Genomic DNA, 24264 nt, shown 5'->3' with positions numbered 1-24264 from the left:
AAGCCAAGTTAGTCCTGTTAGTCCATATAGGTTCCCAACAGGCAACTCTGGTCAAATGTGATAACTGTATAATGATATTTTGAATGTTAACTTCATTGAAGTTGCATAAAAAGAAATGCATAAAATGTAATTCTGGATGTATGAACTGGTCCTGTCAACTTGCATGAAGAGCAAATTATTTGTGGAATTTAATTTCCTCCATATCCTCAAGTAAACAGCGGGTGGAATATGTCAAGATAATCTACCAAATCACAATGGAAATATTTTAGACCATCAATACCAAATGTCAACACATTTCACCTCTATTATAGTAACACCTTCAGTTTGTCATATGGTCATCGTTCTCTTAAACCTCTACACTTCCCATTCCCAATCATCAATGTAAGCCCATTGCCAGTTCTATGAATTATCACTGTTAAGTGAAGTTAATTATAATTAATTTAAAGGTTTGGCCGAAAGGCAGTTGGCCTCTATGCTTGGATCAGCCACTTAGAATGATCAAGTCACCACACTGATGAAGAAATAAAAAATCAATACAAATCTTTGGACACTGATATGAACAAAGTCAGTCACATGATATAGATACAGACAACCATGGAGCTTATAATGTCAGTCAATTGTAACCAACAAAACAGGGTACAAAATCTTGACCATTTGCGCATCAGCCCCCACGGTGATGGTGCAGACTGCACCCTCTTGTGGCAAAAGCTACGGCCATTCAAAAAAGGAAATGTTGCAGATTGCAATTCATGCTTACACTTTGAACAATGTTTTTTTTTTTTTTACGTTTGTACGTATGTTTGCATTTCTTTTTCTTTTTTGATTAATTCACATCTGGAGTTCCAGCACTCTGCCAAAACATCCTGCATGAGGTGAACAATGTACATGTATTTAGCAGTTTTCAATGACTCACGAAAAAATACTTCCACAAAGCTCAAAGCATCCATTGTGAGAGAGACAAGGCAACTCTATTGATATACCGGTACCTAGTTTAAACTGAAAACAAATCAAATCAACTGGTTGACCCCTATGAGCCAAATCATAACAAATGTCTGTGAAAACACATTGGATACAATTTAGCCAGATTCTCTGGCTTTAAACCACCAAGCCTACTGCCAGACAGACATATCAAAGTTAATCCCATAAAGGCTCAGAAAGAAAGATGAGGATGTAACAATAGCATATTTCTAATAAAACGTATCTTTCCATCATCACACCATACAGCATATGGATTCCTAAGTGTCAGGGACTTGTAAATGATGTAAGTGATTTGTAAATAGTTTGTTAGATGGGCTGGTACGAATTGATTGGTGGATGATAACTTCCTGTCTCTAACACCAGCAGGCCTTTTGTGAGTCAGCGGTGCCGTCGCAGATGCCCTCCTCCTCCTCCAGGGCGGTGAGGTTGAGCTCATCGGTGAGGGAAGTCCTCAGAAGGTCCAGGTCCTTCTTGTTCGCCTGCAGCACCTGCTCAGCCAATCGTGTGAAAGACTGGGGAGGAGTGAAGGCGCAGTCACCAACACATGGAAAGCAGAGACACAGGCAAGAAAAGGGACATCTCCAAATCTGCATTTTCGGCAATCTTCGTAGGGTAGTCCTCAGGGCCCACTGTCCTGTATGTTTTAGATGTTTCCCTGCTCCAAACTACACCTGATTCAAGTGAGTGGCCGTTTACAGTATTCTGCAGAGCTTGATAATGACCATTCATTTGAATCAGGTGTATTGGAGCAGGGAAACATCTAAATCATACAAGACAGTGGGCCCTGAGGACCAGGGTTGAAGACCACTGGGGTAGTCTATCAGAAACAACTAACTCCTTACCCCTTAACAACAGATAATTGTACTACAAAGGACTAATATTAAATATCTTTATCCTACCTCAAGTATTCTAACAATGGGTACCATGCTGTTGTCCAAAACCAGTCCTCACCTCAGTAATGTTATGATTGGTAAAGGCACTTGTCTCAAAGAAGTCCATTCCATAGGCCTTGGCCAGCTGAATGAAACACAACATTAATATGATCAGTGATGGTTCTGCTGTCTTGGAGGATCACACAGTCCCTCTGCAGGGCCTGGTCTGCTGTGGACGTTCACACCCACCTTGTTACCCTGCTCTGTGGCTACTTGTCTCTTCTGTTCCTCGTCAGACTTATTCCCCACAAGGATCTTCTGCACTTTCTCAGGTGCATACTGAAAGAGAATGAGGAGGGGAAAGAGAGAGAGAGAGACCCTCAGACACACTCATCTTTGGAAATATTATCATTCATGAGACTTAATTAAGGACATGATCTGGGAACTGGGTCAGGGAAACAGGAGAGACAGAGGGGGGCAAATTAAGACTGAGAAGAGCAGAAATACGATAAATAAAATATTATTTTGAGGGTTTATTTTTAAACCAATTTATTCCAATTACCTACTAGAACACTCATTTCAATACTTTGTGTTAAGGAATGATTATTCAAACAAGCTTGACATTTTTGTTAGAAGTTCTAATTGCCAGAAAGGGAAAAGGCGAAAAGTCACTTTCTTCCAAGCAGTGACAAGAGGACTCTTGTTGTTGTTTTACCCACAGGAGATGGAAAAGTGATCCCTTCCCTTAGCCCTGGATCTCACCTCATCCACATCACTTGCCCACTTCATAATGTGCTGGAAGGATCTCTCGCTTGTGATGTCATAGACCAAAAAGATGCCCTGTGGATGTGAAGGGTGAACAAACCTTGGTTAGACGGCTCACTCAGAACACTGATTGTTACTGTGTCTGTGAAAGGGCTTTGCGGGTACGTGGGTTGGAGAAAGGTTTTGGTACGTCGCTTTGAAAAAAAAGTGTCTGCTCAATGAATTAAATGCAAAAGAAAATGTTTCTCTTACCTGTGCTCGCCTATAGTACTGTTTGGTGATGGTCTGGTATCGTTCCTGGCCTGCAGTATCCCTGCAGGAAGGGGAAAGAAAAAACAAACCCATACACACACATACACACACAATGATGCGCACACACACACACAATGATGCACACACACACACACAGCTTCTCTTCAGATCTCATTCTGTAAAAATTGACGATTCTGATTCCTGATTTGCACCATGACTGGGTTCATATTTGTTGAAATCTGTTTTTTTTTTTTATGTATCATTCCGATAGGTGTGTGTATCAGAGACTAAATGTGCTTATCAGATGTGATGTAGTGCATTTGCATTAAAGGTCACTCGCATGAGCAGCACAGTATGAGGTAGTGCAAACAAGCTTAGCTTCTGCCAGTATACAGCACATCCCAGACTACAGGCGTATTCTGAGGCTAGTCCTCTGCAGATACTTTGGCCTACTTACCATATCTGTATTCGCACTTTGATGCCATCAATGACAAGAGTCTTCATTTTGAAGTCAACTCCTAAGAGGAAGATGACAGCACATTCACTTAGTACTGAGACAGACTGGGAAGTGATTAGAGTCATCATAACACTCCCAACCTGCTCATGCGAGTGTGGCGAGAATGCATAATTACAAGCCATAATCCATGACTGAAGTCTGCATTCTGTGGCCTGCTCTTGTGTCTGGATAGGTGAACGCTCGGTTTGAGCTTAACACCAAAGATACTGAGATCCATTTGATGGCACAGCCATCACCCTTGCAAGAGATAAAGTTGAGTCATGTCTTAATCTTGTTTATATCAGGACTGTATCGATCACAGGGGAGCAAAACCAAGAAGGTGAAGAGGAGAGCTTTAGAGAGAAAAAAGATAAAAAGAGAGAGAGAGAGACAGAGGGGTGGGGAAAAGAAAGTAGACAGCTTATGATTTGCCCCAATCCCATTTTCTTTTCAGTGTTTTTCCTCCTTAGTGATTTTCCTATCTACTCACGACAGCCGTTTCTCAGGCTAATGTGGCATGAGTGGAAGAAAAACATACCTGCCTTTTCATCACAGAACAATACCTGCGGGATCAATAACCAGTTCAACCCAATTAACCTAAACCTCAACGGCTACGACAAACCATTACCTACACTGGGTGTGAAGGGGTAACTGTGACAGATCGATTTGCAGACCCACAGAGAGACTAAATCACTGAGAGGTCTCTTTTCCCTTCAGATGTGCGTTGTTTCTGCTGAGTTAGAGGTCCATGAGAATCTACAAGAGCTGTTGACAAGCACTCTGCGCTTGGTGTGCGCCTTCACTACAGTCTCCAACTCTCCAGACTAAAGTTCACTTCACTTCCATTGAGCGAAGCTCCATTGACACAGAGGACCGGGCGTACCTTTCGACAAGAGAGCATTCAGCCCGTGACACGCTGAAAGGCCACCGACACAGTCAGAGGCTTCCTTCGCCCGGGGCTGGGAGGATAGAGCGCAGAAATAAAGAAAAAAAAGTGTTCTTTCTCCCTCCAGCTCTCAATCTCCCTATCATGCTTCCTCTCTCGCACTCATTGTCTCTCTCGCTCTATGTCTTTCAATATCTCTCTCTTGGTCTCTCTTTCTTTCTCTAACAGTAGTAGGCCTGGTATTCTGTAAAGATGGGGTCAGAAGCCAGTCATGCGTATCTGAGATGATGAGAATGGATCACAGTCGAGCAAAGGGGAAAGTATGCTTTTATCCTAAGGCAACCTTGAGTGTCATAAAATGCATTGCAATTATTGTTTCCATTAGTCCAGACACCAAACATACCTACTTCTGAGTCAAGATACTGTAACTTTAAACCTGTAACATTCCCATAAAGTCATAACAAACGAAAGGAAAGGCACATTTGACATGGTAGCTGTCCACAAAGAGCAAGTCGGAGAAGCTGTGTAGGGGCTAATAGATAAAATGAAATGTTAAAGTGACTTGTCTAATTACCTGGAAGACAGTTTGAGGTTGTTGGGTCTAGATTAAGGGCTGTTGACAGGCACTTAAAAGCCTGCCAGACACATTCTCACAGTAGTATTTGTAAACTGAGAGTATGGCTCCGCAATCTGACAAATTCATTGAGGAAGGCAGTAAGTCATTCAGGCAACCACATGACCATTCAAATGAATGCCCAATTTAAGGAGTTAAACAAGTGCGTAGATTAAATGCATCAACTGTATTGACAGTCAACATTTTTCTGAATGGAAAAGTATCTATGAATTGTGTCTGGGAGCATCTCCTCTCTTCAAACAAGCCCTCCAAGCCTTGCCTGTGTCCCTGGCCATCCAGGGCTGTAACAGATATGGGTCACCGCCATGAGTAGGGCTGCTTATTCAGCCATGATTTAGGACAGGGTCTCAGTGATCCCTCACACTCTGCATGGCAGCCAGGGGCCCACAAGACTCAATTTAAAGACTGCTCAGGTGAGGAGAGGAAGATTAAGAGTCACAGCATGATTGAATATCATTACTAAATCATTCCCACAGCTGGGGTCTGTGCTGGGAGGAATTTGTGACTGGAGCCTGAAGATGTAATTATAGGATAGTAGGACACTATTACAGGTTAGTTTTTATTGTGAGTGGCCCCTAAGATCATCTCCAGCCATTCAAAAGCTATCAACTGCATTTAAACGGTTAAAGATGTGGTGTCGTTATTTCGATGCCATCCGCCAAATAAAACCAATTGAGGTTTGCCTATTTTAATTTCAAGTAACTGTCCTAGACAAACACATTTATGTTGGGCTGTGTGTAGATGTGGTCACTGTGCTTTGTTGCTGTGTCCTGAGGTGCCTTGATGGACCTGGTGTGAGAGGGGGACGTCACCTGTGGAGCTCTGAATGAAGGGCTGAATAAAATCAACACTGTCTACCTAAAAAATAACCGCACATAAATATGCAGACTGAAGAAAGCTGAGTAATTAAGTGTCCTGAAGGAAATGGCGGATTTGTTGTTTTGCGGGAATATCTGTGATCAGTTGCGTCTGGTTTAGAACACAGTAGTCAGTGTGTTAAGTTATGTAACTGACTGTTGTGTCCGCATTTTGCAGATTTTGTGGTGTAGAAAACAAACTAGTTTTCCACTAACTAAGATGCGTGGAGGAGCTGAGGAACCTTGGCATTGTTTGGAGCTTAATATGACCAATTAACTAAAATGACAGCAACTTCCTATTCAAAGCAAGGCCTCGGACAACTCAATATGCATTCTCACACACAAACTGGCTTCACAGAGTATAGATAAAAGACTGCTGGAAATAATCTCCTCCAAATGTATTTCACTTGCTGGAAAGCCCAGCCATATGAAAGCCCAGTCGAGTACTTTTCATGGCCAGTGCTGAATAATAACTACATAGATATGACAGTAGATATTAACTTCAGGATGAAACAGTCTGGTTGGTTCCACAGAGGATTAAAGCACTCCAGGGAAGGTGCTAATCCGTGACTGAGGAGAAGGAACAGGTGAAATGACATTATAAATGCTGGACAAGCACGTCCTTTAATGTGTTGGCCTATATTGAAAGAGAATGTGGAGTATGTGTTATTCAACCAAATGGGATTATAATCACAATTTCACTTCCATGTGCAATGTTCATCAACAAGGGATCTCCATTTTTTCCCCAATATTTCTCACGGTTTTCTGTTTTGTCACAGTTTTAAACCTTCTTACACTTCCATTGTACTAAGTGTATTTCATTATACTTGTATATAGCCTAAACTAGACTATCCATCTGAATAAAACAGTGACCTGCAGCACAGGTTACAGTATTATAAAAAAAAAACTATACTTTTACAATACAATTAACTTTCCATTACATACACAAGTTGCTGTTTTTGCAGCTGGCATTTGATTATTTTCTCTTTACATGAAAAATTACTTCCTGGCTGTACTAACAATCGTGGTGCATTATAAAGGCCAGCTTCTTCAGGATATGACATTTTAAATGCACTTAGTACATGAATAACAAAGAACAATGACACATATAGTAAAAAGCTCTAAAATTACATTTAAGAGACAGTACTGGTTACATTTAACGTGTTTGTAGTGAAATCACAAATACCACAAATAACAATGCACGTCATAAAATAAGAAGCCGGGCTTACCGATTGTGGAGATGTGAGACGGATGAAATTCGTTGTCGGTAAATCTGCATAATAAACATGTTTTTCCAACCCCAGAATCTCCAAGAAGCAGCAGTCGGAAGAGCACATCATACTGCTTAGCCATAGTGTCTTAGAAATAAGAACGTTCAGCTAGCTCAGCGACAAATTACCAAGACCGTCCCACATAAATCCCATGTCTGCATATAATATAAAATAAATAGTGACTCTTTGTTTCGGAAAGAAAATGTGTCTCTGTGCTACATCTGTGTAAGTGTGCTGCTGCCTGCTATCTTTCAGCAACAAAGCGGGGACTGTCCAGATTCCCACCCAGCCCACAGTATCAATGGGTGCGGCGGCAAGGATGCGCCCGGCAGCATCCGCTTTTCTTTTGACATCACTGACGAGATGGGTAATAAAATAATGTAGGAGGGACTGTTGACCCAACCATATTATTATTTTATGTTTGGCTGGGGGGCTGATATTCGTACAAAGCAAGTCTATGTGTTCAAATTAATATCTTGTCTATAAATATTGTTGTTATATTACAACTGCCGGACAAAGGCTCAATTTAAGTCTATCAATCAGCGTGTTTTCGTGCAACGCGAGATTTGTGCGTTTTAAAAATTGTCCCATCCGACTTGCCGTAACCCCGCCCACTACAGGAAATCCCATGATTACTTGATTGAGATACCGAAGCTAGAGCTTGTTAACAACTAACTGTTAAAAAGAAGCTAATTACATGATACGTTGCTGGGTAGTATTCATAAAGTAGATTATAATGGAGAGAATACCCCCGACATTACGTTGCCTCGGCGAGTGTCACACTTCAGAATTATTCACAGACGACGGAGTGGAAACCGTGACTTCAGTGGAGCAGGTGAGCAGATGGTCAAGATTAGCTTAATGGCTTGCTAACAGTGTAAGATATTGTAGTTTGAGTATATGACTGAATGGCTGTTTACCATAATGACAGCCGTCTTTAAAAACGGGTCATAAAGCAGTAATAGTGAAATCACAAGTGAAATCCGTTGGCACCACTAGCTAGCCTAAATCTTTGGGCTAGCAAAGTAGAGAGCCGCATGTCTAAGTGTTAACATCATACGGCTAACTAAAGGCTGTGCTGTTATTGAACTAATTTAGCTAATTCATCTCAGACATGGTTTTACGGTCCATGCATGGATGCATTTAAGGGTGCTAAAGTTAGCTAAAGGATGTGTCTTTAAAGATTTGGGGGGCATTTCTGCCTTTGGTATGTTTTTAAAGTGACAGTGTAGTCTGAAACTGGGAGAAGGGATGATGGTTGATATGCAAGCAAAGGGTCCCAGCTGGAATCAAACCGAAGCCTCATCCTCATGTGTTTACCTCACGGATCTCACGGATACATCCCTAAATGATGTTCTAAATGAGATTTTCTTGCTTCTGTCAGTTATCATTGTCAGGAAAAGGTCATTGTCATGCCTCTGTGAAATCCACTTTGTGTTTCGTTTGATGTGTGTCTCACTTACTCCCACGTGTTTGCGTTATCTAGAAAAAGGTCGAACGCAGTATTCAAGAAGTAATCAGTGTTTACCAGCAAATACACAGCTTACCGCAGTAAGTATTGTTCAGCGTTCATTTTTGTTTTTGCATTATATTCAGAATCCATCACATTTACAAAAGTGTATAAACTCGATGAAGTTCAATTGGCAAAAAGAAGCAAATTACAATGATAATCGACTGAATCAAATTAGTTTATCTCTGAAGGACTGGAGAAGGCTTTCTTTAAAGGCGCATATGAGGAACAATGATATGCCAGATTTCTTAAGTACCTTAGTATGTCCAAGCTCAGATGGGTAATATTCACCACCATATAATTTACTGTGAGCAAAATTTGTAATTGTGCGTGCAGAGTGCATTTCAGCTATTCTCTTTTGGTGGGCGTATAATATATTTAATTGTAGCCTTCAATCAAACTCCTTTGTAATCATTGCCTAGATCCCTGTACCCACATACAATAGTTTTTACTTTACAACATTTAGTTATCACTCAACCAGCAACTGGTTGTCTCACCTGTTTCCTTGACAACCATTTGGCACTGAATGTATAATTGTATTTGAATTTCATTTTACACTATTAAGTCACCATTAATGTGAGTCATCATAGCAATGCACTGTATTCCAGTAATGTCCATGCTGCATGTGTGTCATGCCTTGTTGCTTGGTTACCTTCTTTACAAGAATACTGCCTCGCCTCCTTGCACTTCCATCTTCATTTAAACAGGAAGGGCAGAGGACAACATCTGGAGAGCAATAAATATGGATGCATTCAAACACACTGACGTCCATAGATGACAGTTCATAGATGACAGTTGAAGGATTGAGGGATTCAGAGAGGCCTCCTGGTTTTCCTTGTAAACTGTGCCGCTCTTTGGTCCTGGCCCGCCCTAAGGCTGTTATTGTTGTTTTAAATCCTGTCCGCTGTGTGATAATGTTATGCCAGCTGATCCATGACTAACCCAGAGCAGGTAGATACTAATTACACAAGCTTACAGACACCTCCGCTGAAAGGTTACTGGCAGGGAGAGGCTGGAGTTTCAGGGGCATTTTGTGACTCATAGGCTGGGGATGTGAACTTAAGACGTACAGACACACTCTGTTGTAGGGAAGGGATGTGACTGTGGCAGCTGTTTGTATGTGGATGTAAACAACTCTGAGCTAGGTGTGTTGCCGGACTGAAGATACCCTCAGAAGATTACTAAACTGAACTCCTGTAAGAATTGTATATTGTATGTTCTAGGCTGGATATCGATCAAACATAGTCAGGCTTGATTTTGGCACCCGTAGATTTGGTTGACCAGTTCACTAGGATTCAGAACAAAGCTTTTGTTGGATCAAGACTTGCATATCCTCTCTGTTTTAGCTGCTGGCAACCTTGAGCCCATGTATTGATCTCCTGTGTATCTTTCTGTCCAGGCCCACTCTCTTGCGGGAGCAGCACTACCAGTATCTCAAGAAGGGTCTACGTCACCTCTCTGATGCGTACGAGGTAGCACATCTTCTCCAGTAACCCACCAGTCAACATTTACCAATATGAAGCTGAGCAGAACCACTCAATATCTGCATGAAACTTACAAAACAAAAGACCAGTATGAACTAAAACCAAACCATGGCCTGATACTGGCCAGTGATGTCTGAGTGTGTGTTTTGTGCTTACTGGTGCATTTAGTGGTCTATTTAGTGTGGTGTGTTGAGTGTGTTATGTGTTGAGTGGGGGGTGTTGAGTGTGTTATGTGTTGAGTGGGGGGTGTTGAGTGTGTTATGTGTTGAGTGGGGGGTGTTGAGTGTGTTATGTGTTGAGTGTGGTGTGTTGAGTGTGTTATGTGTTGTGTGTTATGTGTTGTGTGTTATGTGTTGAGTGGGGTGTGTTGAGTGGGGGGTGTTTAGTGTGTTGAGTGGGGTGTGTTGGGTATGGTATGGTGTGTTGAGTGGGGTGTGTTGGGTATGGTATGGTGTGTTGGGTATGGTATGGTGTGTTGAGTGGGGTGTGTTGGGTATGGTATGGTGTGTTGAGTGGGGTGTGTTTGGTATGGTGTGTTGAGTATGGTATGGTGTGTTGAGTGGGGTGTGTTGAGTATGGTATGGTGTGTTGAGTATGGTATGGTGTGTTGAGTATGGTATGGTGTGTTGAGTATGGTATGGTGTGTTGAGTGTGGTATGGTGTGTTGAGTGTGGTATGGTGTGTTGAGTATGGTATGGTGTGTTGAGTATGGTATGGTGTGTTGAGTATGGTATGGTGTGTTGAGTGGGGTGTGACGCTCTGTCCTCTGTCTGCACTGCAGTGTCTGGATGCCAGCAGGCCGTGGCTGTGCTACTGGATCCTTCACAGCCTGGAGCTGCTGGAAGAGCCTGTCCCCTCCACCATCGCCTCAGAGTCAGATGCTCAGATACTCCTGTCCATACACTCACACACACACACACACACACACACACTCCTCCCACTGTGCCCCTCAGTGTGTAACTCCTCCCACTGTGCCCTTCAGTGTTTGCCAGTTCCTGGCACGATGCCAGAGCCCCACAGGGGGTTTCGCCGGGGGTCCAGGCCAGCACGCCCACCTGGCACCCACCTACGCTGCTGTCAACGCCCTCTGCATCCTCGGCAGCGAGGAGGCCTACAGCGTCATCAACAGGTCAGTACACCCCAGACCGTCCAATCACAACACGGGATATTGGACTGTGGAAGAGTGCTGATCCAATTATCAGCACTCACTCTAGGGTGTCCGAGTTACCTCCTCTCTCCTATTCTGGAATCCTCCTTCTCCTCTTTCCTCTCCTTTTGTGTTCTCCCCTCTCCAGAGAGAAGCTGCTTGACTTCCTGCTGTCGGTGAAGCAGCCGGATGGTTCCTTTGTGATGCACGTAGGAGGAGAGGTGGATGTCAGGTGAGCACTATCGCCGTGGTTGCGGCAGAGTCTGGGGGGGATGAGAACCCTACACCCTCGCTTTAGTTTGTCCCTATGTCTGTCTTTCTAGCTCTGTCTGTCACTGTGTGTGTGTGTGTGTGTGTGTCTGTCTGTCACTTTGTGTAACTTTGTTTCTTTCTTTCTTAGTGGTGGGCCGTTATCGGCGTTAACGTGCTGCGTTAAAGTGAGACTCTTATTGGGCGATAAAAAATATATCGCTGTTAATCTATTCTCAAAGTTGGGTTGGGAACTGGGTGTATACTACGCAAGCTATGATGACTTTCACCTTGATACTTCCATGCTAACATGGATGCAGCTATGAAGCTGCCGGGTTTGCTTCAGGAAAAATGTCTCAAATACCACCTAAACGCAAAGCATCCCTTAGCTAATGCGGAAGATGCCAGGCCAAGCACTGATGTAGCGCAGGGGAAGAGTCGTTGTCAAACTACTGTTTGAGTGCAACCGAGGCAAAACCGTCAAAACAGTTCCATCAGCCAAGCTATCTCCTCGCTCTTCTGGCTTGAGAAACCTGTTTTCAAAGACTTACTTTTAGTAATTTGGGTAGCACACATATTCTGAATGCCTTCGGCGGAATTCAAATGAGCCATTTTAATCTAGATTAGTCTAGATTCATTCCAAAATTACAGTGAGATTAATCTAGATTAAAACCAAATTAATCTATGCCCACCACTACTCTTTCTTTGTCTGTATGTCGCTCTCCGTGTGTCTCTCTCTCTCTGTCTGTCTTTGTCTCTAGCTCTAGCTCTCTCTCTATCTCTCTCTATCTCTGAGAACATGTGATCTGTGTTTCTGGCAGGAGTGCATACTGCGCCGCATCGGTAGCGTCGCTCACCAACATCCTCACGCCCAAGCTGTTTGAGGACACGCCCACCTGGATCCTCAGGTAGAGAGGACCCCCCCGTTACCATCCTCATCTCACCAGTGATCAAGAACCTGCTTCAACCTGTTTCAGATGGAGGGATGGATAAAAACAGATTGTTTATCCTTCCCTTAAGGGAAATGGTGACACAGCTGTGTACCACATCACGCTTTACAAATCTGATACACAGACAGACCAGTAGCACACATCAAGAACTATCACATCATTGAAACCAGTGTTCTGGTCCAGTGAGATGATGGCGTCTGACTTTCTGCTTGCTCCCCCAGGTGTCAGAACTGGGAGGGGGGTCTAGGGGGCGTGCCCGGGCTGGAGGCCCACGGAGGGTACACCTTCTGTGGCACGGCTGCCATGGTGATCCTGGGGAAGGAACACATGCTGGATCTCAAGACCCTGCTGGTGAGACGGACCACGTGTTGACGTCATCACGATAGCCCGCTGCTTCACAGCCCTGCTCACCGGTGCTGGTGGTGTTGTATCGCTGATAAGAGTCCCTGTTTGGGAGATGGAACTGTACTACTGGCTGTAAGTGTGGAGGGACTGGCTTCCCCTGTACACAGCTCCTTCTACACCAGCACTGCCTGACCTCTGCTGAGGTGTCCCATGTCATGTCCTCTGGGACCATCCGATTTAGAGATGCCTTCATAGGATGTTCACCACACAGACGGGGAGAGGATATACGCAGGTCTATGTCAGAGTCTGTGCCAGTACCACCAGGCTGAAAGGAGACACCAGAGGCTGCTGCAAGAGTCCCAGAATACCCTCTGCAGAATTCCCTGCATCCTCTCTCAATCCCACATCAAGCCTCAGCCCTGGTCCTAGAACGATTGCTGTAGCTACATCACAGCCGCCTGTGCACTGAGACTTAACTGAAGAACTGCTCTCAGATCGGCTAAATGACCGATGGGGGAGCTCTGACTGCAGTGCTGTAGTCACTAGTGAGTCATCCAACTTCTGGGAGCCTCCAGGTCTCGGTGACCTTCAGTTGGACCAAACCGTTCCTTTTTGAACAGCTTTCGTTTGAAGTTATGTTCATTTGGGTTTGCTGTAACAGACTTGTTTGTCACTCCCCTGCACTAAAAGACACAAGTGTCCAGTTGGTATTTAAACCTTGTTCAAAATCGCGATTCAGTTCACAATTTTTTGGAGTGGCTCTGATTTAGGTTTGGTTGCTGTGGAAACCATTCCAGATCCCTCCCTGTTTCCAAATATCAATTTAAATTCCCTCCTCCTCAGATTTGTGGCCTCATGGGATTTGACCGCCCCTACCCCCCTCTCTTAGTTGCCTCACTGAAAGCTGAAGAGACCTGTGTGTGTGCCATGCAGTTAGACGCTCTTAACCTTGTTGACAACTGATAACGAGGAGCATATCTCGTCTTCATGTCCATAACCCATGCGAGTAGCATTGCCATGTAGTGTATGTAAGTGCTGAGTGGTGCATGTTCATTGAAGCCGTGTGTCATCTACTGGTTGCTGTGGAGTGACCAGTTGTTTCTTCCTGTTCTTGCCCCCAGCGGTGGGTGGCCAGCAAACAGATGCGCTTCGAGGGAGGTTTCCAAGGGCGCTGCAACAAGCTGGTCGACGGCTGCTACTCCTTCTGGCAGGCAGGACTGCTGCCTCTGCTTCACAGAGCCTTCTATAGAGAAGGTATGCTGCCTAGCCTTCTATAGAGAAGGTACGCTGCTTAGGCTAGCCTTCTATAGAGAAGGTACCCTACCTAGCCTAGTATTCTATAAAGAAGGTACCCTATCCAGCCTAGCCTTCTATAGAGAAGGTACCCTGCCTAGCTTTCTATAGCGAAGGTACCCTACCTAGCCTAGTATTCTATAGAGAAGGTACCCTATCCAGCCTAGCCTTCTATAGAGAAGGTACCCTGCCTAGCCTTCTATAGCGAAGGTACCCTACCTAGCCTAGTATTCTATAGAGAAGGTACCCTATCCAGCCTAGCCTTCTATAAACAAGATTGGATTCTGGCCTGGGGTATAGCTTGGAAAAGCACCGTTGACTGACAATTTGGATGAAAGCTTTTGCAAAAATAATTGTGTGTGTGTGTGTGCGTAGGGGACACGACCCTGAGCATGGAGCGGTGGATGTTTGAGCAGCAGGCTCTGCAGGAGTACATCCTTTTGTGCTGTCAGAACCCAGCGGGAGGCCTTCTGGACAAGCCCGGCAAGTCAGTACCACACACACACACACACACCTAGATACCGGGTCGTAGCATGGAACGTGCTGCTGCATATGGATAACACATGCATTCAAAGTGCCGATAGCAAGTACAGCAGATAATCAAGGATCAGAAGTTCACAGTTTGACCACTTTTCTTCAAAAATGTGTACCAGGTAGCTCTAGTTATTTTTTACCAGACAGTGCAACAAGATCATCTCAATTACAATATGACATCATTCTGGATGTTCTCCCTCCGGGTGTGACCAGGTCTAGAGATTTCTACCACACGTGTTACTGCCTGAGCGGCCTGTCAGTGGCACAGCACTTTGGGAACATGGACAGCCACAACGAGCTCATCGTGGGCCGCCCAGAAAACCGACTGGTGAGATTCCTCCAGGGCTCCAGCCAGGCGGACCCCCTCCCAGACCTCCTCATTCTGGACATGTCAACCTAAAACATCAGCCATGAATGATATCATCCCGTGGTGGAACCCGGTGTGATAAAAGTGTGTTTCTCTGGTCCTGTCCAGGCACCGACTCACCCGGTTTACAACATCTGTCCAGAGAAGGTGGCTCGGGCCCTGCGATACTTCCACCAGCTGCCTGTCCTTGTCCCTGACCAGGCCCCTACTGCTGGGTCATCCTAAGGCCCTGGAGCCGTCTCAGGGTGTGTATGTTGTGTGTAACCGCTGTGGTAACTGGAACTGTCTGCAGGGGTGCCAGCGAACATGCCGCCTTTCTCTGACTGGTCTGCTGCAGACGAGGAGAGGTGTGGGAAAGAAGGGCTATTCAAATAAAGACCAACTCATGTGGAAATGTTGTCAGTGATTTCTGTTTGAAACCTTGTGTCAGTTAGATTTTTATTAATTAAAAAAAAATGTATACTACAAACTGCATTGCATCCTGCTTCCAACTTTGTTTTTAAGTATTGGGTAAAATATCCTTTAACTGTGATGTAGCAGAACTAAGTTGAGCTGGGATCCTGTTGGTAAACTTAGCACTTTTTCAAGGCAGCACTTTTTCAAGGCAGCTATGATGGTTGTAAAGGTGTCTGTTCCTTTCTGGGTGGTGCAAATCAAACAGCCCTCAGTGTTCCAGAGCAGAGGTAGTGGAGGGAAGAATGTGCCATCTGAAAGGACAAACCACTTATATAATTACACCTGGATGTGCCCATGGTGTACCATGGTAACCAGCAACCCTGCTGCATGAAAAACAAGAATAACCTGAAAGTGTTTGCACACGTCTTCATAAACAGGGCTCTGGCCAGGCTCAGACCAGCTCAAACAGCTTGTACTGCTGGGGTGAACACTGGACAGTAAGGAGACCTTAGCTCATTCATCTGCCACGTTATCAGAACTGGCTGCCAACATCTCACAAAAAACAAGTCATCAGACGCCTCAGTAAAGGATAAAATAGTTTATTTATAGTCTTCTAGTAGAGGTAGACCTCGACTTCCAAGACAATTGTTGGCAGTATGTACAACATACCTGTAATTTCCATGGAATGGAGTCGGACAAACAGAGCTATTCAGTATACACTAATCATACTCGAAATGGAAATAAAATGGAAAAGATATACATACACACAGATTTCCTAGATAAGCAAACTGCTTTCTTTTTTATCCTTGGGGAGTCAGCAACATTAAGATTTTACAGTGTAAAGCACAACACAACAGGACTTCCCCTCCCCCATACTCAACTACCTTGTGACATTCAATATCTATTTTATACCCAGAAGGAAAACTACTAGTGGCAAATTGGTATTTTCCCCATGATTTGTAAGAATACTAAAAATGCATAACATATTTTTGAGAACTTGAAAACATCCAATCAATGCCTTTTTTTATATTGAGATGCCTAAATATTTTCAGCCACCTAAATTCATTCACTAGTTCAAGCTAAAAGACAAAATACAATACAAGTTTGGAATTCTCTCCTGTTTCTCAAAACATCAATTTCAACTAATGGGGATTATATTAGTTTTTTTTACCTAACCAAGTGTGTCAAAATGAAAACATCTGCAATCTAGTTGGCCTGAGGTGGGTTCAAACTTTTACATCAATATTCGTTTTCATCAAAGTATTTTCACATTCTTGTGTGGAAAAGTACGCTACAAATGTTTAAAAAGGTAAACTTCTCCATCAGGACGATTCTTCGAGGCGTGTGTATATTTTCTAAACAGGTTCTCATCAAGATAATCCAACAAAATAAAACAAAAACTACACTTTAGCAGTGCTTGAGGAGTGGACCTCAGCCGCCCATCTCCCCTGATTCAGCCGGAAGGACGAAGCGACGAGGTCACGCAAGCATCAAGTCCTTATGTAGCAAAGCTGCCTCATTTGGGGTATGGGATTGTTGATGTGGCTGAATGTATACCAATACCGGGGAGTCAAAAAGAAGAGAGAGGAGGAAGAGAAAGGAATGGAGAGAGGAGGAGTGAAGAGGGAAAAGAGAAAAACAGAATCTCGACACAGATTTAAATCGTTCTTCATTCCGCCCTGCTGGCTTCCCTCATCCTGCAGATGGTGTGAGGGGGACAGATCAGTGGGGGGGGGGGGGGGGGCTGAGGGACGGACCGCCTCCTGTTAGAGCATGCCCAGCGAGGAGGGAGGGGGGAGGTTGTGTGAATTCCGAGAGCGGTGAACTCCTCCAGACCAGAGGTGGCGCTGCTCTCTAGCTGGCCTCTACGCGAAGCTTCTTCCTGTTGGGGGGTTCCTCCGGCTCCGACTCTGAGCTGGAGTCAGAGCCTCCGTCGAAGGCGGACACGGCGCTGCCCTTGGGGTTGGTGTACAGGCTGCTGTCTGACGAGGAGTAGCTGGCCTGGAGCTGAGTGGACCCCTTCACCTTCTCCAGTGCCCGCACTGCAGGGGGACGGGGCGGAGAGAGGGAGGAAGGCAGGGGTGGGGGAGACGGGCGGAGAGACGGAGGAAGGCAGGGGTGGGTCGAGATGGGGCGGAGAGACAAAAAGATGCCTCAATGGGCGGAGCCTCACACCAGCAAACTGTAAGTATGGGATGTGGCCAGGTGGAGTGTTGCACCTCACATGGACTCACCTTGCTGCTCCAGAAGAGCATTCTGTCTCTTCAGGTCGTCAATGTCCTGCTGGTGTGTGTGATTTTTCCGCCTCATGTATTGGATATATTCTGTGGCTTTGTCTAGGATCTGAGCTCTGGATGCCTGTTTGATAGATTGCTGTCAGCAACAAAGGGAAAACTCAAATTAGAAACCAAAAGGTGCAGGGTCCTTCACACATTAACACCACAGCTTGGCATCAAACTAGCCCTCAGGTCACGAGGATACAGTCTAGAAAACAATCACGGATAAGTCTGTAAATAATAAACGTACAACAATAAAATCAAAAACTCAATTTAACAATCATAAACATACCTTACGCTATTGCACCTAAAACATTCACCGATTCCATACCAACAACTACTATCTACCATTTCTCAATACGATTCAAATGTTGTCAGCCAGAGGCTGCACAACATTACACAGGATCTGTATGGTATGAACAAGACCAGCCCTCTCCCTGTCCTTAACAAGCTGTCCATCTGGATGTCTGCATCACCCCCGTTCCTCTACGCTGGCAGTAACCCCTCCCCTTAAGCCTGCGCTGACCTAGTCACATGAGGGAGTTGAACAACACACTCTAACCCTACATCTGTGAACAGAGGTCACCAGCACACACCTGCATATCCCCCTTAACAGCCCCCGCCCCCCCCCCGCCCCCCCCCCCGCCCTCCTCCTCAGTCAGGGAGACTCAGAGAAGGAACGGAGACAGAATGGACAGTTAAAGACTATTTGACTCTGCAATCCTAAATGGGAAAGACGTCAAAGCAGGAAATATAAACACATTTTCTTATAATCGTTTCCTGACCATGGGCAGCATCTAGGCCTTATCACTTGAGTTCCTCCACTCATGCTATAGTCTCTCCTTGTGTGTTACTCTCTGACTACAACACATTCAACGTTTACATTTAGTCATTCAAGGTTTAGCACATTGTTCGTTTTTACAAAAAAGTTAAACAATTCACCAATACAGATGATCATATAAACACACACAATAATTCAGTGCAATTACATATTATTCTGTAAGATTATTACCTTGGCAAAAGAATAACATCCACAGAACATTTGGGGCTAAGTCTATGTCCAGCTGACATTAAGAGGAAGCTCCCATCACTCTCACACATCCCCCCCTTCCACACATCCCTCCCGCCACACATCCCCATCAGTGACGCAGCGCCCCTGGTGTTGCTGCCTGGCAGGTGGTACAGGCCAAGCCAGGCTCTACCAACCTTTTCTCCCTGCAAGGCGGGCACGGAGTCCCGCAGGCTGTGGAAGCTGTCTTTGATGTGGTCTCTACGTTTGCGCTCCAACGCATTGTGATGTGCCCGTTTGTCTGCCTGCAATGAAAGAGTCACAAGGGGGCTTCAGCCAGGCAGCAGACCATCGACAGGAGCGGAGGGAGATACAGTCACACACAGCCTGGTTCTCCAGCTGTCGTCCCCCCCAGTCGTCCCCCCCAGCAACAGCCCCCCTCCACAGTCAACTAGCTAGGACACTGCTGCTGTGTAGCATCGTCCTGGCCGTAGCTGAAGTGTCACTGGTCAGCATTCCTCATAAGGTAGCACACATCAGACAGACATACAGATCTGAGGGTTGGGCATTTAAAAGGCTCCTGGCCTCTTGTCATTATCCTATGCTGGTGGAGCTCGTCAGTTGCAGTCTCAATGTGCGTCTGGTTTTGCCCTGCAGTCCCTCTCCTGGTGCAGTCCTGTGCCCCCAGCACCACTGTCTCTGGGTGGTCCTGCAGGCTTGGCCTGGTGGCCTAGTTCAAGACCACACCAGGATGAAGATACTAAAGCCATTCAGTCAGGGTGAGATGTACGAGAGGATCCTGTTTGATAATAGCCAAAATTATGAACTCCATTGACCTAAAGAGCTGATCTTGATATTAAATGGTCTCTGAGAATCTTTTTTGGATTGAAAATGAAATTATTCTTCCTGTTGACCAACTGTTTGGTTGGGCCGCTTAGCAACAACATAATACCCCTCTGTCTTCTTCCCTACAGTGCATGTATAAAACAACTTGTTTCCAGATACTTTGACCCTGAGGGCAAAATAGACCTCAGCTACAACACTGCTGTTTTGTCTAGGACTCAACAGACGCCGCCTACATTTGCATTCAGGCTGGACCATATTAAGATGGCCACCAAGTTGACATAACTGAAACAAGGCAGAGAGCACTATACCAGCCCATCTGTGACACTGCAACCTGTTCCTGCGGTGAATGACACCATCATCAGACAGGTTCTGGACATACTGAAACTGAAGCTAAACTTGACTGGCAGCATAACGAAACTAAACCAAACATCAGATATTCCAGTGACAGTTGAGTCTTTGTAGGGAGTTAACTGAACGTGCACTCTGGGGTGTTGTCTGATCTAATGAGATGTCGTGACTAGGCACCTGACTCGAAACGCAGAGGAGACAGCTGCTCCCTGTTGCGCAATCGCCGCCTGAACCGTTCAGGAAGAGCGTGTTACCGTTCAGAAGGACAACACTCACACAAGCACGGGACCAGCCCAACCCCTCGATCTGGCCCAGTGTAAACACACACACACACACACACACACACACGTGACCTAGCATTAACAGCACATGCAATTAGGACTCAAACTTGACATTTTCAAGCATTCCTGGTGAGGGAATGCGTGTTGGAAAAGATTGGCGCGTGTAGATGACAGCTCCAGGGTAAACGAGGATGATGAGGTGGGGTAAAATGTCCAACCGGCGTACATAGGCTTGTCTGGTTGTCCTTCATGTGCAGAAACGAGGCAGCGCGTTTGCATGCCAGACACAAAAACTATGGATAGGGAGGGCATGGCGTGTGGTCATCAGCCATTAGATTCACCTGGCGCACAAACGCGCAACGGCCATCTGCTGCGGTATTCACACTATGGACTCCATCTCCTAAGTTGAATTCATTCTTTCCAGGACCAAAATATTAGCATTCCGTCCATCCAAATGTGTCATGAGAAACCAATCATTTATAAAAGTGTGCAACATCACATGTTTAAACTGATATCATCTGTATTTAGTGGCAGTCCAGCTACACACTCTCATTCTATTCATACCTGAGAAATATTACATAAAATGTACATGGGTGGAGATTAAGAGAGGCTTCTTAATACCAGCAATGGTCATTTACATTGTGACAGAAGTGTTCAGAGCTCCATTCAATTGAAGCACGACGTACACTGTCCTAAAAACAGCCAAACATTGACTGAAATCCAAGTTTAAAAGAACATATAACACAGACGGCTGCTGTGGGCAAGAGAAAACACATCTCTGTTATGAGTGGGTGTTATAGCCCAGCAAGCCTAGATCAGAATAGCCAGGCTAAATCAATGGTTTCTAACCTGTAGGAGTCTACGCTAATGGGCTTGCCTAACCTATAAAAGGTTTGGCTGGGAAAGTACCAATGGAAAAAATAAAACCTGTCACGTCGCTTAAGTCTATGCAGGCATAATGCATCTGAAAATATGTAAGAAAATATGATAAACAATACAGCCAAAATCGTCTGACTTCTCTCTATAGTTTCTAATCTATCCATATAAAAAATAAGACCAATGCATACAAGCGTATGTGATGTAGCTAATTAACGGAATAAGTCATTTTGTTAAACCAATATTTTACAAATCGGTAATGCGCAAGACCATGTTCTTTTTTTTTTTTACAGTCAAGAAAATATTTTTTTTCCGGTAAAATAAAAAATCCGTCGTGCATGTTTTTTTCTCGCCGGTATGCGACGTGGCTACGTCATTCATTTCGCTTGCCAGAGCTCACTGGCCTGTCGAGAAAAGATGGCTCTCAAATCACTAGTGTTGGCTGCAAAACACGAGAAAGGGTACAACGATTCCCTTCCTGATAGCTGGTTCAATAAATATACATTTGGAGAAAAGAATGTGTGACTTCTTACTACAAATGGCCAAAAAAAATGAAAAAGATGACCATTTGGTATGTTAATAAAAAAGACGGCAAAAGCTGGGAAGCAGAAGCTTTATTCATGACATTTAAGATGGTATTTATTCTATAAATAGCTTGCTAACTATGCCGTGTTATCAACTTCAGATACAGCTGAATATAACTCATTATATATTGCATGGGGATGATCAGATGGTCGGTCAACCGAGTGAAGCTCTAATGCATAAATGAGCACTAAAGCTGGATATCTGGGCTAGTTACAGCACAGCTCCCACCCCCGCTCTGCAGAACGTGCTGCTGTAACGTTAGTTAGGCACTGTATGTACGATACTATATAAGCTGCGACCTTAAAAACAAGGTTGAGTTTTTTTATAGCAGAGGCTGCAATCAAATATTCCAACATCTAATGTGCCAACAAAACAACGGAAATGTAACAGCTTGCTAAGGTTGACAAATGCCTCTCTATTGCCAAAGGACAGTCTAGCTAATAGAATGCATACATTCCATTATTTCAAAAAAGTCGCTTTGGAACATTTCTCCCTTCATTACGCACCACAGAGTATATCTCGGTGATTCTTCCTGTAAGAGAACAGAACAGAAAGTACAATTGTAGCCACAATTGTTCCCCAAACGTGACCAACTAGCTACCTTCCTACCTATGTAGTTTTAATGCTTTGGTCCATCGACTGGAAACCATGACTAATTTACCTTGTTAGTACCCTTTATACGCCCAACAATGTGGATACTGCTGTCAGACTTCAACAGTAGCTAGCTAGACTTCTTGTGCAGTAGACAACAACTGTAGCTAGCCAACAAACTAGTAGCAAGTCTGATAATATTACCAACTTGGGTATGAGATAGGTAGCTTAGCTAGCCAGCTAAGCTAATTAGTCTCGAAAACATAGCTAATGTGCGGTAGCAGCTAGCTAGAACTATCATTAAGGACCAGGGTGGGACGCTTTCTAGATACACAGAGAAAATGATATACTCACGTCACTATCGACTTCGATATCATCGTTATCACTCATTCTTTGATGAAGTGGTGGGGTTTAAAGGAACGGGCAGCTCAAAAACAACATCAAGCAAACACCTAGATCACGATAAAGCGTATGCCCAGACCGACTGCTATCCTACACAGAAAGGAACGAATCGAGATTCAACGAACTCCAGCTTTCTACACGTGACTTTCTTCCACACGGACATCCACCGTTCCGTGACACGCCTGTGCGATTTTCCGTGGTTTTCTGGAGATTGTAGTTTTAACAACGTCATTTCTGTTCATTTAAATACATATGAACTGTATTTCCCATGAATCATTGCGTGAGTGTGACATACATTTATATATTTATTTCCTGATGCGCGTTGGCACTTGTAGTTTTGTTGTTATTTGCTAAAATGGGTCCTGTCATTCTTTTTTTTCTTTTTTAATCCCTTCTTTATTTATTTATTGCTTAATTTCTTTATTTCATAATGTGGTTAATTGCTCTAAGTAGAAGTTGTATATGGCACATCTCTTCGCTCCCTGTCTGATTTCTCCTATTTTCTAATGCCCATACTTGGTCAGTATTGAGTGGTTTTAGAACTGTACTCCAGAAGATGTGTGGGGGGTGGTCGCTAGCCGAAATGGGAATAATCTAAGCTTTTTTTTCCACAAAATTGTGCTCTAGATAAGGAGCTTACACAGTGGATTATTTGAGCTGGTTGCTGCAACAGTGGATCAGCAAGTGTGTAAAAACAAGCAGAGAGAAGCATCCATTCCCTTACCGGGTCAGGAGGCCACCAGCATCTGCCAGTGACCCCCTCCCCGCTGACACAGACCCACAGAGATCCCCTTTTCCCTTCCTCCACCACCCCTCTCTTTTTTATCCCTGTGTGTCGCTCCTTTTCTGAGTCCCCCCTTTCTGCCACACACACACGCACAGACACACACACGCACAGACACACACACGCACAGACACACACACACACAGAGCCATGTCCTGCAGCACACATAAGACTGGAGGCTAACAGGGTCACCCAGAAATGAAGGCCGTAACAGTATAGCCTATTTAAGGGACGACAACACAATAAGGCCAGGCTTTAATAATGCATCCAGTGCAGCAGAAACACTGTCTTCGTTCGTGTTCAAACAACCGACCAGCGTAAAGGCCTACATGAAAATATGTTATATTAAGCTATGGACACAAATCTAGTACCTAGTCTGATGCAAAATAAATGCATGATCATTAGTACCCTTAAGTCATAGCCCTTTGTTGAATTCATGTCTTTACAGAACGCTTTTAAAATGCTTTTACTGTGTCTTTATCCCTGCTGGAGCATCTGTACTCTACATCTGACAGATAATTCATTTTATCACTCAAGCATTGTCTATGACTGTCAGGCTACAGTCCAAAGCAGCAGCTCGTCGCAGTTAGGCATTGACTGGGCTGGACTTCTGTTACATCCTATTTAGCAGGCTCATGTAGGGAGGCTGAAGCGAAGTAAGAGCTATAACCCAGGCCTGTCTAGCAGCGGCCTGTAATTACAGAGACTGATCAGTCCAGCTATAGGGCTCCCCTCCCCCTGAAAAGGTTGGTCTGGTTTTGGAAAACCTTTCAAAGGACCTTCTTTTGTCTTTCACTGCGCCCACACAGCCATACCACATAGGGGAAGGCCCCTGGTTTAAGACAATTGTTAGGCTTGTTTTTGTTATGTCTATTGTTGTCTGGCATGACTTATCAAAGGAGTTAGGGATATTGTGGTAAAAGTATTGGATTGTGGATAAAATAGTTTTGCTGAACCTATATCCTTGAAATAATTACAGC

The 24264-nt window shown here is 44.4% G+C and overlaps 3 protein-coding genes across 4 annotated transcripts; 1 reads left to right on the top strand and 2 right to left on the bottom strand.

The window, feature by feature from the left end:
- Positions 1 to 583: 583 nt before the first annotated feature.
- On the bottom strand, positions 584 to 7168 carry rab15 (RAB15, member RAS oncogene family). The gene is made up of 7 exons (XM_084700479.1): positions 6970 to 7168; positions 3325 to 3385; positions 2868 to 2928; positions 2613 to 2690; positions 2100 to 2189; positions 1930 to 1995; positions 584 to 1490 (listed from the first exon to the last, which is right to left on the bottom strand). The coding sequence occupies exons 1-7, from the start codon at positions 7091 to 7093 to the stop codon at positions 1332 to 1334; spliced, it is 639 nt and encodes a 212-aa protein (XP_084556605.1). The 5' UTR covers positions 7094 to 7168; the 3' UTR covers positions 584 to 1331.
- A 461-nt stretch (positions 7169 to 7629) lies between these two features.
- fntb (farnesyltransferase, CAAX box, subunit beta) lies at positions 7630 to 15284 on the top strand. Of its 2 annotated transcripts, none has more exons than XR_014758541.1 (12): positions 7630 to 7846; positions 8498 to 8562; positions 9921 to 9993; positions 10787 to 10878; positions 10988 to 11134; positions 11301 to 11384; positions 12223 to 12309; positions 12573 to 12702; positions 13818 to 13950; positions 14365 to 14472; positions 14737 to 14851; positions 14999 to 15284. XR_014758541.1 is itself a non-coding variant. In XM_084700759.1 (12 exons), the coding sequence occupies exons 1-12, from the start codon at positions 7748 to 7750 to the stop codon at positions 15113 to 15115; spliced, it is 1254 nt and encodes a 417-aa protein (XP_084556885.1). In that variant the 5' UTR covers positions 7630 to 7747; the 3' UTR covers positions 15116 to 15284. The 2 variants fall into 2 exon arrangements, 1 of the variants encoding a protein (XP_084556885.1); XM_084700759.1 differs by having other exon boundaries at positions 14365 to 14476.
- A 585-nt stretch (positions 15285 to 15869) lies between these two features.
- Positions 15870 to 22693, bottom strand: max (myc associated factor X). Its single transcript, XM_084700496.1, has 4 exons — positions 22453 to 22693; positions 18769 to 18876; positions 17521 to 17659; positions 15870 to 17328 (listed from the first exon to the last, which is right to left on the bottom strand). Exons 1-4 carry the CDS (start codon positions 22486 to 22488, stop codon positions 17141 to 17143), a joined length of 471 nt encoding a protein of 156 aa, XP_084556622.1. The 5' UTR covers positions 22489 to 22693; the 3' UTR covers positions 15870 to 17140.
- Positions 22694 to 24264: the final 1571 nt, after the last annotated feature.

This window comes from Hypomesus nipponensis, chromosome 6 (assembly GCF_054491055.1).
Source record: "Hypomesus nipponensis isolate SF chromosome 6, ASM5449105v1, whole genome shotgun sequence".
NCBI lineage: Eukaryota > Metazoa > Chordata > Actinopteri > Osmeriformes > Osmeridae > Hypomesus > Hypomesus nipponensis.
The sequence above is the reverse complement of the archived record's forward strand: the minus strand, read 5'-3'. Positions and strand labels throughout refer to the sequence as shown.

Excerpts from the sequence above, each read along its gene's own strand:
- max (XM_084700496.1), bottom strand. The coding sequence starts at position 22,488 with ATGAGTGATAACGATGATATCGAAGTCGATAGTGAC. Across the intron at positions 17,660-18,768 it reads CCGCCTTGCAGGGAGAAAAG|CAATCTATCAAACAGGCATC; the intron begins GTTGGTAGAGCC and ends TGTTGCTGACAG. Across the intron at positions 17,329-17,520 it reads TGCTCTTCTGGAGCAGCAAG|TGCGGGCACTGGAGAAGGTG; the intron begins GTGAGTCCATGT and ends GTCCCCCTGCAG.
- fntb (XM_084700759.1), top strand. The coding sequence starts at position 7,748 with ATGGAGAGAATACCCCCGACATTACGTTGCCTCGGCGAGTGTCACACT. Across the intron at positions 12,703-13,817 it reads TGGATCTCAAGACCCTGCTG|CGGTGGGTGGCCAGCAAACA; the intron begins GTGAGACGGACC and ends TCTTGCCCCCAG. Across the intron at positions 13,951-14,364 it reads CAGAGCCTTCTATAGAGAAG|GGGACACGACCCTGAGCATG; the intron begins GTATGCTGCCTA and ends GTGTGTGCGTAG.
- rab15 (XM_084700479.1), bottom strand. The coding sequence starts at position 7,093 with ATGGCTAAGCAGTATGATGTGCTCTTCCGACTGCTGCTTCTTGGAGAT. Across the intron at positions 3,386-6,969 it reads GTCTCACATCTCCACAATCG|GAGTTGACTTCAAAATGAAG; the intron begins GTAAGCCCGGCT and ends TCTTCCTCTTAG. Across the intron at positions 2,190-2,612 it reads GGGCAAGTGATGTGGATGAG|TATGCACCTGAGAAAGTGCA; the intron begins GTGAGATCCAGG and ends ATTCTCTTTCAG.